The sequence below is a fragment of the Mobula birostris genome, chromosome 23 (assembly GCF_030028105.1).
Source record: "Mobula birostris isolate sMobBir1 chromosome 23, sMobBir1.hap1, whole genome shotgun sequence".
Classification (NCBI taxonomy): Eukaryota; Metazoa; Chordata; class Chondrichthyes; order Myliobatiformes; family Myliobatidae; genus Mobula; species Mobula birostris.
In genome coordinates, this window is record NC_092392.1 from 63,561,144 (window position 1) to 63,574,398 (window position 13,255).

The 13,255-nt window shown below is 46.0% G+C and overlaps 1 protein-coding gene across 5 annotated transcripts in view; it reads left to right on the forward strand.

The window, feature by feature from the left end:
* Positions 1 to 13,255, forward strand: part of appl2 (adaptor protein, phosphotyrosine interaction, PH domain and leucine zipper containing 2) — a 137,603-nt gene that overhangs the window by 76,611 nt on the left and 47,737 nt on the right. For all 5 annotated transcript variants that reach the window (XM_072241685.1, XM_072241682.1, XM_072241681.1 and 2 more), the window contains one exon: positions 4,642 to 4,830. In XM_072241685.1, the coding sequence (XP_072097786.1) occupies positions 4,642 to 4,830 (189 nt within the window). The remainder of the gene's footprint in view (positions 1 to 4,641; positions 4,831 to 13,255) is intronic.

Below are 13,255 nucleotides of genomic sequence, written 5' to 3' on the forward strand. Positions count from 1 at the left end.
TTCATTCCCCTCCATAGATACTGCCTGACTCCTCCATCATTTTGTGTGTGTTGCTCCGGGTGACATGAGGGTCCAATTCTTCTTCGAACAGAGTCCCCAACAATGCCTCCTCTATCAAAATCCAATTTAAGCTGGCTCAACAATGTCACATTGAACAACAACCACTCCACACAAGGCTCACTCATTTCTTCCAAATCAGAGGTGTGTTTATGGAAAACCTCCAGTCCAAACTGTGTCTGCCTCTTGTGGAAACCCTTCAGTCTAGACTGTGTCTGCCTCTTGTGGGGACAATCCAGTCCAGACTGTGCCTGCCTGTTGTGGGGACCCTCCAGTCCAGACTGTGTCTGCCTCTTCTGGGGACCCTCCAGTCCAGACTGTGTCTGCCTCTTGTGGGGACCCTCCAGTCCAGACTGTGTCTGCCTGTTGTGGGGACCCTCCAGTCCAGACTGTGTCTGCCTGTTGTGGGGACCCTCCAGTCCAGACTGTGTCTGCCTGTTGTGGGGACCCTCCAGTCCAGACTGTGTCTGCCTGTTGTGGGGACCCTCCAGTCCAGACTGTGTCTGCCTGTTGTGGAAACCCTCCAGTCCAGACTGTGTCTGCCTTTTGTGGGGACCCTCCAGACTAGACTGTGCCTGCCTCTTGTGGGGACCCTCCAGACTAGACTGTGTCTGCCTGTTGTGGGGACCCTCCAGTCCAGACTGTGTCTGCCTGTTGTGGGGACCCTCCAGTCCAGACTGTGTCTGCCTGTTGTGGGGACCCTCCAGTCCAGACTGTGTCTGCCTGTTGTGGGGACCCTCCAGTCCAGACTGTGTCTGCCTGTTGTGGGGACCCTCCTGTCCAGACTGTGTCTGCCTCTTGTGGGGACCCTCCAGTCCAGACAGAGCGTGCCTGTTGTGGAGACCCTCCAGCCCAGACTGTATCTTCCTCTTGTGGGGATCCTCCTGTTCAGACTGTGTCTTCCTCTTGTGGGGACCCTCCAGTCCAGACTGTGTCTGCTTCTTGTGGGGACCCTCCAGTCCAGACTGTGCCTCTTGTGGGGACCCTCCAGTCCAGACTGTGTCTGCCTCTTGTGGGGACCCTCCAGTCCAGACTGTGTCTGCTTCTTGTAAGGATCTTCCAGTCCAGACTGTGTCTGCCTCTTGTGGGGATCCTCCAGTCCAGACTGTGTCTGCCTCTTGTGGGGACCCTGCAGTCCAGACTGTTTCAGCCTCTTGTCTGCCTCTTATGGGGAACCTCCAGTCCAGACTGTTTCAGCCACTTGTGGAGACCCTCCAGTCCAGACTGCGTCTGCCTCTTGTGGGGACCCTCCAGTCCAGACTGTGTCTGCTTCTTGTAGGGACCCTCCAGTCCAGACTGTGTCTGCCTCTTGTGGGGACCCTCCAGTCCAGACTGTGCGTGCCTTTTGTAGGGACCTTCCAGTCCAGACTTCCCCTGCCTCTTGTGGAGACCCCCCAGTCCAGACTGTGCATGCCTCTTGTGGAGTCCTCCCAGTCAAGTCTGTGTCTGCCTCTTGTAGGGACCCTGCAGTCTAGACTGTGTCTGCCTTTTGTGGGGACCCTGCAGTCCAGACAGTTTCAGCCTCTTGTCTGCCTCTTATCGGGAACCTCCAGTCCAGACTGTTTCAGCCTCTTGTGGAGACCCTCCAGTCCAGACTGCGTCTGCCTCTTGTAGGGACCCTCCAGTCCAGACTGTGTCTGCTTCTTGTAGGGACCCTCCAGTCCAGACTGTGTCTGCCCCTTGTGGGGACCCTGCAGTCCAGACTGTGCGTGCCTCTTGTGGGGACCCTCCAGTCCAGACTGTGCGTGCCTTTTGTAGGGACCTTCCAGTCCAGACTTCCCCTGCCTCTTGTGGAGACCCCCCAGTCCAGACTGTGCATGCCTCTTGTGGAGTCCTCCCAGTCAAGTCTGTGTCTGCCTCTTGTAGGGACCCTGCAGTCTAGACTGTGTCTGCCTTTTGTGGGGATCCTCCAGTCCAGACTGTGTCTACCTCTTGTGGGGACCCTGCAGTCCAGACTGTTTCAGCCTCTTGTCTGCCTCTTATCGGGAACCTCCAGTCCAGACTGTTTCAGCCTCTTGTGGAGACCCTCCAGTCCAGACTGTGTTTGCCTCTTGTGAAGACCCCGCAGTCCGGACTGTGTCTGCCTCTTGTGAAATATGTTGAATAGTTTTCTTTTCGTCTCCTTCCTCACCTGTCTTTGTGACTGTACTAGAAACAAAAACAAGATGGTGGAAACACTCAGCAGCAGAGATGCGTTGTCTGCTCTTGTATTCTACCCCCTGTAAAATAAAAGCTGTGTACCCATAACGTTGCCTTCACCCCCTAGCTACCACCTTCGGGGAGCCTTGCTGTGGCTAATGGTCCATTCAGCAGTTTTGTGCTGTAGCCCAAGATAGTCCATCTCCACTATCATCAATTTTCATGTCATCAGCAAACCTCCTAGTGCCCAGTAAAGGTGCCAGCACTGATTCCATTGGCTACATGCTGGTTACAGGCTTCCAATCATAATAACAATCCTCCACCATCACCCTCTCTTCCCCCTGCATCCCATGGATTGTACTCTTTCGGAACAGCCTTTCATGTGAGATGTTGTCAAAGGCTACACTGAGGTCTGTGTACTGCCTTTTGCTTTGCACCACCTGTCGAGTCTGCTGTGCCATTCAACATGGCTAATCTGCTCCACCTATTCACCTTCCCCCCCCATAACAAAAAATCTACCTAACTGTTAAAAATATATTTAATGAGGTAGCCTGAGCGCCGGCTAGTGGCGCAACGACGTCAGCTCCGGACCCCGGAGCGGAGGTTCCCGGGTTCGAAACCAGTCAGGTCCGCCCCTGAGTACGCTTTCCATTCGTGCCGGGTTGAATGTCGAGATCGCAGCTCGACCTCGTAAAATAAAGGGAAAATACTGCAAAATGTCTGTGTGAGGAGTGGCGTGCCTTGTAAAAGGCCATGAAAAAGACATCATCACGGACACGCAGACACATACACACAGACGTGTACGCACGCACACAGGCACACGCCAAAAAAAAAGAGGTAACCTGTTCTACTTCCCTGTGTAGCCTTGGACAATGTTTCATGTGGAAGGCTGGTCTGAAAGGTTACAGCCCGAGGGATGCAGGGCAAGTTGGCGATTCCAGAGATTCACTACTCTTTGAGAAAAGCGGTTCCCCCTCACCTGCTCCACTGAACTTTGAGGCCGCTCTGTGTCCTGGTTCTAGGTGAGACCACCTACCAATGGGAACAGCATTCCTGCCTCTATCTTACCTGTCCCTTTCATATTTTTTACTTTTCTATTAGATCCTCTCTTAGTCTTCTGAATTCCAGTGAAAGTCATCCCAGGCAACTGAGTCTGTCGTCATGGAGTGAGCCCACCCCAATCCCCCTCAACTACAGGATTAACCTGCTGAAAGCTCTGCTTCACTGTCTACTTGGCCAGTGTGAGGAGACCAGAACCTCGTGCAGTACTCCAGGTGCAGCCTCCCTGCTTTTCAATTCAATCCCTCTAGCATTGTAGACCAACATTCCATTTGCCTTGATAACCTGTTTGTGATTCATGCACAAGCCCTTCTGCACAGCACCACGCTGCAACCTTTCACCGTTAAATAATAACCTGCTCTTCTGTTTTTCCTTCCAAAGCAGATGACCTCGCATTTACCAACATTGTACTCCATCTGCCAAACTGTTGCCCATGTCTCTATCTCTCTGACACTCTGCACAATTTGCTTTTCCACTCCATTCAGCAAGCTTGGATACGCTACACTTGGTCGCTTCCTCCAAATCATTAACATGTTGTGAACAGTTGCGGGTCCAACACTGATTCCTGTGACATTCTGCTCACACCCATTTATCCCAGCTCTCTGCTTTCCATTGGTTAACCAGTCTTCTATCCATGCTATTATCTTCAAATCCATGCATCCTTATGGCTAATTTAATTATCCATAATTTTCTTATAATTTTCCAATATACTGGCTCTAGTGTTTCACTCTTTGCAGACCCAGCTGCTCTTTCCTCTCAGTCTCCTCTCCTTAGAGTTATGGAGCAGTGGGTCGTGCTACCGCCTGATGGCACCAGAAACCCGGTTTCAGTCCTGACCTTCGCCACTGGAGGCTGCAGGTTCTTTCGTTGACTAAGTGGGTTTCCTTTGGGTACTCTGGTATCCTCCCTCCCTCATCCCAAGACATGCAGGCTGATGGGTTAATTGGCCAGTAAAGTTGTCCCCGTTTGTAGGTGAGTGGTAAAATCTGTGGAGAATTGATGGGAATATGGGGAGAATGGAATAGGATTAGTGTAAATGGGTAGGATATTGATGGTCAGCACAGAGTCTCTTTGACTCTCAGGTCAGAATCCACCTTCAGCTCTTCCTGTCTGTGTTTGCTGAAAAATTGTTGTATTAGAAACACCTCCCTGTTTTGATGGAGGACATTGATTTGAAATGTCAGTGTTCCCTGTGTTCTTTCCTGACGAAGGGTCTTGGCCCGAAATGTCGACTGTACCTCTTCCTATAGATGCTGCCTGACCTGCTGCGTTCACCAGCAACTTTTATGTGTGTTGCTGAGTTCTTTCTGTTTTCTTTATTTGGAACATTAATTGGTTATGATAACTTAAGACTTATCTCATCTCCTTGTCACTTTTTTTTGTTAGTAAAACTGGTCTTGTGTCTACATCCTGGGAAAGGCTGTACTTTTTTACCCAAGGAGGTAACCTGATGTGTCAGCCGCGAGGAGCAGTGGCTGGTGGCCTCATCATGGATCTGGATAACTGCTCAGTCATGGCAGTGGACTGTGAAGACAGAAGATACTGTTTTCAGATCGTATCACCTTCAGGAAAAATGTATGTCCCTCCACAATCTATCAATTCGGCACCTTACTACTGTTTGATTGTGTATCCATCTGTTCTGATCTCTGAATGTTTATACTTTGATATAAATTGCAGCTCTTCATTCATATCACTGGGTTCAAACCTTGCCATCTCATGGCAGGAAGTGAGTGTGGTGGTTAGTTATTGATTAAATGGTCACCGTAGTTTTAGATGGGAAAATCCAGGGAATTTTAATGCTGAATTGTGGACAATTCCAATGCAGTTGAAACTGTTTACAAATTTGGGAATTTTAAATTGACAGTCATTTTTTTTTCTCCATTGGTGATCAAGTTCAGTAAATGCTACTGTGGTTACACATCTGAATTCTTGACCTGCTTTTGCACCTAGGTTTCTAATTATAAAGTGCAGAAGTTGATTAAGTTTCATTTCAAAACTTAAACAATGGCATGCACAGAATTTCGCAGAGAGCTGTCACCATTCAGACAATAGGGACCATAACAGTTTCTTGTTCTGTAATGTAGTCATTACCCTGCTTGGTTGTATTTCCTGTGTCGTCATCACCTTGTTTGGCTGTATTTCCTGTGTAGCCGTCTCATCATTTGGTTGCATTTCCTGTGTAGGCGTCTCATCGTTTGATTGCATTTCCTGTGTCACCGTCACCTTGTTTGATTGTGTTGTGTATGTGGCCGTTTACACAACAATATCATTAATAAAAATGCTAGAGATTGGAGCTAAGTTAACTGGGGCTTTTACTTACGGAACCCGAACTGAACACATATATACAGATCAATACGCACCTCAATAATGTGTTACTACGACATAAAATAGGCCCATATTATACAGTAGGCTATATGGTACACTCCTCCCCTTTTATTTTAAAAGTGTATCAACTTTTTTTTTAGGGGCACTATGCTAAACAAATACTGTATGTGTACCCTTAATATACAAACGCCCACCAGCTGTTTAATTAGTAACTTAATAATATGAAATTATAACAAAGTAACATAATAATAATTATAACTGAAGTCTCTGGGGGGGGGGCTTTTCTGCCTCTCCAGGTAACGTCTGCCCTGCAACGTTTGATTTGGGGAGTGAGTCTCCACAGGTACATCAGGTGGGTCCTCAGCACTGATGACAGGATCATCTGTGGGTGAGGCTGATGTGGCCACATCAGGAGTGTTTGCTTCTATGTCTGGGGAGTCAGGGCAAGGTGTTGTTGTGTTTCCCACCTGAGCATTCAGGATTTGATCCACATAACGTCTCCATACATTCTCTCCCATCTGTATGCTATACATCAGTGGCCCGTCTATGGCTGAAATTATACCCGGCTGCCACTTTTCAGTCCAGTAATCCCGTGACTACTGTCCCACATCGAAGCTCCGTGCTGACTTAGCATTCAAGTGTTTGAACTGTCTGTTCTCTACATCACACATTTGGTTTGAGAAGATCCATGCAGGGCCTCAGGTTCCTGTTCAGAAACATCATCACTGGAGTCTGGTTAGTGGTTGCATGTACTGCATTACAATAGGCAAGGAGGAAGCTGTCTATCTTGTGTTGTGGTCGATTTTCGCTGTCCCTTGCCTTGAGGGCTTTCTTGAATGTCTGTACAAATCTTTCTGCCAAGCCATTTGTGGATGGATGGTAAGGAGCCAATGTAAAGTGCTCGATTCCATTGTTCTTCACAAAACTTTGGAATTCTTCAGAGACAAATTGTCATTCATTGTTTATGCAGATTTGTTCTGGTATGCCATTCCTGGCAAACATGGTCCTCAGCACTGTAATGGTCTTTTCCGATGTGGTTGTCTTAATTTTGATGACCTCTGTCCATTTGGAATGTGCATCAACAGTGATTAAAAAGATAGAGTCCGGGGATGGTCCAGCAAAGTCGATGTACACTCGCTGCCATGGTGATAAGAGCCACTCCCACGGATGGAGCGGGGCTTGTGGTGGTGTGTTCTGGATCTTTTGACATCCAGAACAGTTCTTGGTCACGTCCTCAATCTGTTTATCGATTCCTGGCCGCCACATATAGGCACAGGCAAGACCTTTCATCTTCACGGTGCCCAGGTGCCCCTCGTGCAGTTCCTCCAGCATTCTGGTGCGTGACTTGGGAGGAATCACAACTCGTGAGCCACTTATCTCCCCGACGCACTGACAACTGCTCCTTCCTCGCTGAGAAGGCTGGAAACAGTGTGTTACCCCGCGCTGGCCATCCCTTTACCGTGATGTCATAAACTTTTGACAATGTTGGGTTTCCCTTCAGTGAGGCTGCTTGTTACTGGTAATTGTTCAACTATTGTGTGAAAGATCTCTGCTGAATCCATTTGCGTAGTTACCTCGGAAGTGGGCAGTGGTAAACGTGACAAACCATCTGTGTTGCCATGTTGCTTGGTCCCCTTGTGTTCGATGTCGTACCTGTGACCTCCGAAGAAAAGGGACCATCGCTGCATGCAGCCTTTGTGCTGTCATCACTGGAACGCCTTTTCTTGGATTGAAGTTTGACATGAGAGGCTGATGGTCAGTCAACAGAGTAAACTTTTGGCCATACAGGTAGTGACTAAATTTCTTGACTCCCTACACGAGGCTGAGGGCCTCTCTGTCAATCTGTGCGTAGTTGCGTTCAGCTGAAGTTAGCGTTCTTGAGGCAAAGGCTATTGGTCTTTTGGAGCCATCAGGAAACTTGTGCGATAACACAGCTCCTGTCCCATGGGGCGAGGCATCACAAGCTAGTCAGATTGGTAAGGAGGGGTCAAAGTGCACAAGCACCCCGTCTGAAGTTATGAGTCTTTTAGTTTATTGAAACACTTTCTCACAGCTCTCAGTCCACTTCCATTGTGTCCCTGCCTGTAATAATGCATTTAATGGGTGTAGGACTGTGGATAGGTTAGGCAAGAACTTGTGGTAGTAGTTCACTAGTCCAAGATATGCTCTCAGCTGAGACACATTTTCAGGTGGTGGTACCTTAAACACCGCTTCTATCTTGTCTTGAGACGTGTGTAAGCCATCCTTGTTGATCACATGCCCACAGTATGAGGTTTCCTTTTTGAAAAACTCACATTTCTGTCGATTAGCTCTGAGCCCATATTCTTGTAACCTGGTGAGCACTTGTTTTAAGTTAGAAAGATGTACGTTGTCATCTTTGCCGGTGACAATGATGTCATCCAGGTAACACTGAGTCCCTGGAATCCCCTGCAGGACCTGGTCCATTGCCCTTTGCCAGATTGCAGGAGCTGATGCTATCCCAAACACCAACCTGTTGTACTGATAAAAGTCCTTTGTGTGTATTTATTGTCAGGTATTTCTTGGATGCTTCCTCGATTTCCATTTGAAGGTAAGCCTGGGTCAAATCAATTTTTGTGACATTTTCCCCTCCTGACAGGGAAGCAAAGGTGTCCTCAATACGAGGTAGAGGATACTGTACTGTACGGAGAACTGGGTTAACACTCACTTTAAAGTCTCCACATATGTGCACCTTGCTTGGTTTTCCTGGTTTTGTGCTGGAGGTTTACTTCATCACTGGAAAAACAGGCGTGGCCCATTCACTCCAATCCACCTTTGACAGGATCCCAGTCTGCTCCAGTTTTTTCAGCTCTGCCTCGACTGTAGGATGGATTGCATATGGACTGGCCTGGCTTTGTGAAATTTTGGACATGCATTTTCCTCAATCTCAATCTTTGCTTTCATGCCCCGAAGTGTTCCTATTCCTTTCATGAACACTTCCTCAGAGTCAGCAAGTATTTGCGACGGTCTCTTAGATGTAGCCTTGCTGCCCTCCTTTGCTGACACGTCTGGTGCCCTGATGGTGTGCCAATCCAACTGAATTTTCCTGAGCCATTCACGTCCCAGCAACGGTGGTCCTCCAATTTTCAGTACATAGAGTTATGCATACAGTCGCTGTGTTTTACCTCCGTGGGTCACTGTCACTTTAATTTTGCCTTCCGGATGCACTTTCTGTCCTGTGTAAGTCTCTAGCAGTAGTTTAGTTTGTTTCAGAGGTATGTGCGAAAACAGTCATTTGTAGTCGCGTACAAAGATCACTGTTAAGGCTGAGCCTGTGTCCAACTCCATTTTCAGTCTCACTCCTGCCACTTTTGGAGTGATCCATATTACTCTTCGATCATCTGTCTCTTCCATGCTGTGAAGTGGCAACCAAGACAATTCACTTTTGTCTGAGTCCTTTTCATCAGAATTGCTTTCTTTCATTTTGTGCACATTGTTGTATTTTCCTTTCTGGGGTTTCTTGTTTCTCTGTATTTTGCCCTTTTCCTGCTGTTTACTAGCTTTGCATACTCTGCCATGCCAGTGTGGCCCTGTTTGCCACAGTTTTGGCATTCTTTTTCTTTAAACCAACAACCATCTGGGTCATGTGACCTGTTCCCACAATGGTAACATTTCTTTCCTTCATTTCTGTGCAGTGACATTTTATTTGTAGCATATTCGAGAGATTTTTGTTGTATCTCAGAAGCACCTCGTGCGGCTGTTTCTAATGATATTGAGATGTTCAGCGCTTTCTCAAATGTAAGGTCTTTTTCACACAGGATCTTCTTCTGTGTGGTTTTACAGTTCATGCTACACACTAACTTATCCCTCAATGCATCTGATAGACCAGCTCCAAATTGACAATGTTCTGATAATTTGCGAAATTCAGCACAATATTTAGAAATGCTTTCCTTTTTGCTCTTATTCTGTTTATGGAATTTAAATCTTTCAGCAATGACCAGTGGTTTGGGGTTCAGATGCTATGGGAGAGTGTCGACTATTTGCTTGAAAGTTTTGTCAGCTGGCTTTTCGGGGGTTATCAAGCTCTGTAGTGGGCCATATGTTTTCGCGCCCATTGCACTAAGTAAGACGCTGACTTTCTTTTCTGCATTAACATCGTTAGCATCACAATATAACTCTTCTTTCAATATAGTTATGGAAAGTATGACAATTAAAGAAGAGGAAGTACTGTCGCTTTTAAGGAATATAAAAGTGGATAAGTCTCCGGGTCCTGACAGGATATTCCCTAGGACCTTGAAGGAAGTTAGTGTGGAAATAGCAGGGGCTCTGACGGAAATATTTCAAATGTCATTAGAAACAGGAAAGGTGCCGGAGGATTGGCGTATTGCTCATGTTGTTCCATTGTTTAAAAAGGGTTCTAAGAGTAAACCTGGCAATTATCGGCCTGTGGGTTTGACGTCAGTGGTGGGTAAATTGATGGAAAGTATTCTTATAGATGGTATATATAATTATCTGGATAGACAGGGTCTGATTAGGAACAGTCAACATGGATTTGTGCATGGAAGGTCATGTTTGACAAATCTTATTGAATTTTTTGATGAGGTTACTAAGAAAGTTGATGAGGGTAAAGCAGTGGATGTTGTCTATATGGACTTCAGTAAGGCCTTTGACAAGGTTCCACACAGAAGATTAGTTACGAAGGTTCAATCGTTAGGCACTAATATCGAAGTAGTAAAATGGATTCAGCAGTGGCTGGATGGGAGACGCCAGAGAGTAGTGGTGGATAACTGTGTGTCAGATTGGAGGACGGTGTCTAGTGGTGTGCCTCAGGGATCTGTACTGGGTCCAATGTTGTTTGTCATATATATTAATGATCTGGATGATGGAGTGGTAAATTGGATTAGTAAGTATGCAGATGATACTAAGATAGGTGGCGTTGTGGATAATGAAGTAGGTTTTCAAAGCTTGCAGAGAGATCTAGGACAGTTAGAAGAGTGGGCTGAAAGATGGCAGATGGAGTTTAATGCTGAAAAATGTGAGGTGCTACGTTTTGGTAGGACTAATCAAAATAGGACATGCATGGTAAATGGTAGGGCATTGAAGAATGCAGTAGAACAGAGGGATCTAGGAATAATGGTGCATATTTCCCTGAAGGTGGAATCTCATGTGGGTAGGTTGGTGAAGAAAGCTGGTGAAGTATGCTGGCCCTTATTAATCAGAGCATTGAGTATAGGAATTGGGATGTAATGTTGAAATTGAATAAGGCATTGGTAAGGCCAAATTTGGAGTATTATGTACAGTTCTGGTCACCGAATTATAGGAAAGATGTCAATAAAATTGAGAGAGTACAGAGGAGGTTTACTAAAATGTTGCCTGGGTTTCATCTCCTAAGTTACAGAGAAAGGTTGAACAAGTTAGGTCTTTATTCTTTGGAGCGTAGAAGGTTGAGGGAGGACTTGATAGAGATGTTTAAAATTATGAGGGGGATAGATAGAGTTGACATGGATAGGCTTTTTCCATTGAGAATGGAGGAGATTCAAACAAGGACATGAGTTGAGAGTTAAAGGGCAAAAGTTTAGGGGTAACATGAGGGGGAACTTCTTTACTCAGAGAGCGGTAGCTGTGTGGAACAAGCTTCCAGCAGAAGTGGTTGAGGCAGGTTCAATGTTGTCGTTTAAAGTTAAATTGAATAGCTATATGGACTGGAAAGGATTGGAGGGTTATGGGCTGAGTGCAGGTCAGTGGGACTAGGTGAGAGTAAGAGTTCGGCACGGACTAGAAAGACCGAGATGGCCTGTTTCTGTGCTGTAATTGTTATATGGTTATAAGTTGCCCAGTCTTCAATGCCACTATCAAATGCTGTAATGGTTCCAATTAATGCCATCCTTGTGTTAATTTTACTTGTTATATTAACTTAGCCCAAGTCCTTTGTTAATTTAACCCCGGTCCCTTGTTTTCTTTTTGACTCACGTGGCCTTTTTTTTGCTAGCGTCGCAAGTGTACTCTGGTTAGATGCGAGTGTAGCTCCTTTTTTTTAATCTCCCTTCTGAGGCAGCCTTGGGGTTCAGCGCCGGCTGTGGTCTCGCCTGGACACGCCACGGCTCCAACTGTGTCTTTCGGTCTCCCGACCTTCCCGACTCCGGCTGATCTCCCACTTCTTTTCAGATTCGCGGCCTCACTCGACCTCTTCTAAGTGGCGTTACCAATTAAAACACGGCGTTCCGTTACAATGCAGGTTCATTAACCTCGTTGCCAATTTGTTGTGCATGTGGCCATTTACACAACAGTATCATTAATAAAAACGCTAGAGACCGGAGCTAAGTTAACTGGGGCTTTTACTTATGGAACCCGAACTGAACACGTATATACAGATCAATACACGCCTAATAGTGCATGCTCAATAACGTGTTACTACGACATAAAATAGTCCCATATTATACAGTAGGCTCGATGGTACAGGTTGCATTTCCTGTGTAGCCATCACCTTGTTTGGTTGCATTTCCTGTGTCACCTTTACCCTATTAGGTTGGGTTTCCAGTTTAAACAAAGGATTTTAATACTTTTTCTTCAATTGTGTTCACATTCTTACCAACACTGTGGCGCTGATAGCCTAAGCCAGGAGAATAAGGAATAAATATTGGCTCAATACTCCCTGGGTGTAGCAGGATCAGATACCTGACATTCCTAACTGGGATTGGAGAGGTTTTGTTCGCTCGTGGGTATAGTCAGCATTTTTCCCACTTACTTTGCCTTGAGAAAGAGATATTTCACCACCTTTGTGGACCACTGTAGTCCTTGCAGTGAGGATACTCTCAGGGTGGTTCGTGGATTTTGATCAAGTATGGGTTAATGTCCATGGCGGCTGGGAGCTGCTTATTTCAAACAGGAATCAGTGAACGTCAGTGAACAATTATTGTGAGACTGTGTGGCAGCTGGGAGCTGTTTATATTAACAGAAATCAGTAAACATCCTAAAGTCATCATCTCTGATTTGGGATCTCTCACTACTGTAGTGGAGTGTCAAGGTTTGGAGCAAACACAAGTGAAGTCAATGAGTATTTTGCTTTGGTGAAGTGGGATTTGCATGTGCTTTTTTGATTTCATTAATCTTTTCAGAGCTTTTAATACTGGTTTTATCCGGTAGTTTGCTCATCCAGTTTTTTTTACACACAAAACAATTTGAATGTATTTCAAAGCAAAAAAATAACTGCAGATAGAGTTATCGAGTCATAAAGCAGCACAGCACGGAAACAGTGCCTTTGGGCCATCTAGTCTGTGCTGAACTGTTATTCTGCCTAATCTTATCGACCTGTACCTGGACCCTCCATACCCTCCAAACCCCTCCCATCGATGTATTTATCCAAATGTTGTAATCAAACCCATCACTTCCACTGGCAGTTTGTCCACACTCACCACCCCCCAAATGAAGAAATTTCCTCTCTGGTTCCTCTTAAACATTTCACCTTTCACCCTTAACCTCTGACCCCTAGTTCTCATTCTTGTAGACATCTGAAATAAAAGTGTTAAGATTCTCAGCAGAACAAGCAGAGAGAAACCGTGTTAATGCTGTCTCAGCAGAACAACGAGAAGTTGGAAGTTGCAGAGAAAAGAGGTAAAGAAAAGAGCAGGATGGAGTGTAAATCAGGGTGGAAACTGAAAGAGACTGGAGAAGGGTGGTGAGTTGTGGATGGGATGTATCTTGCTTTGGTGAGGCTAGC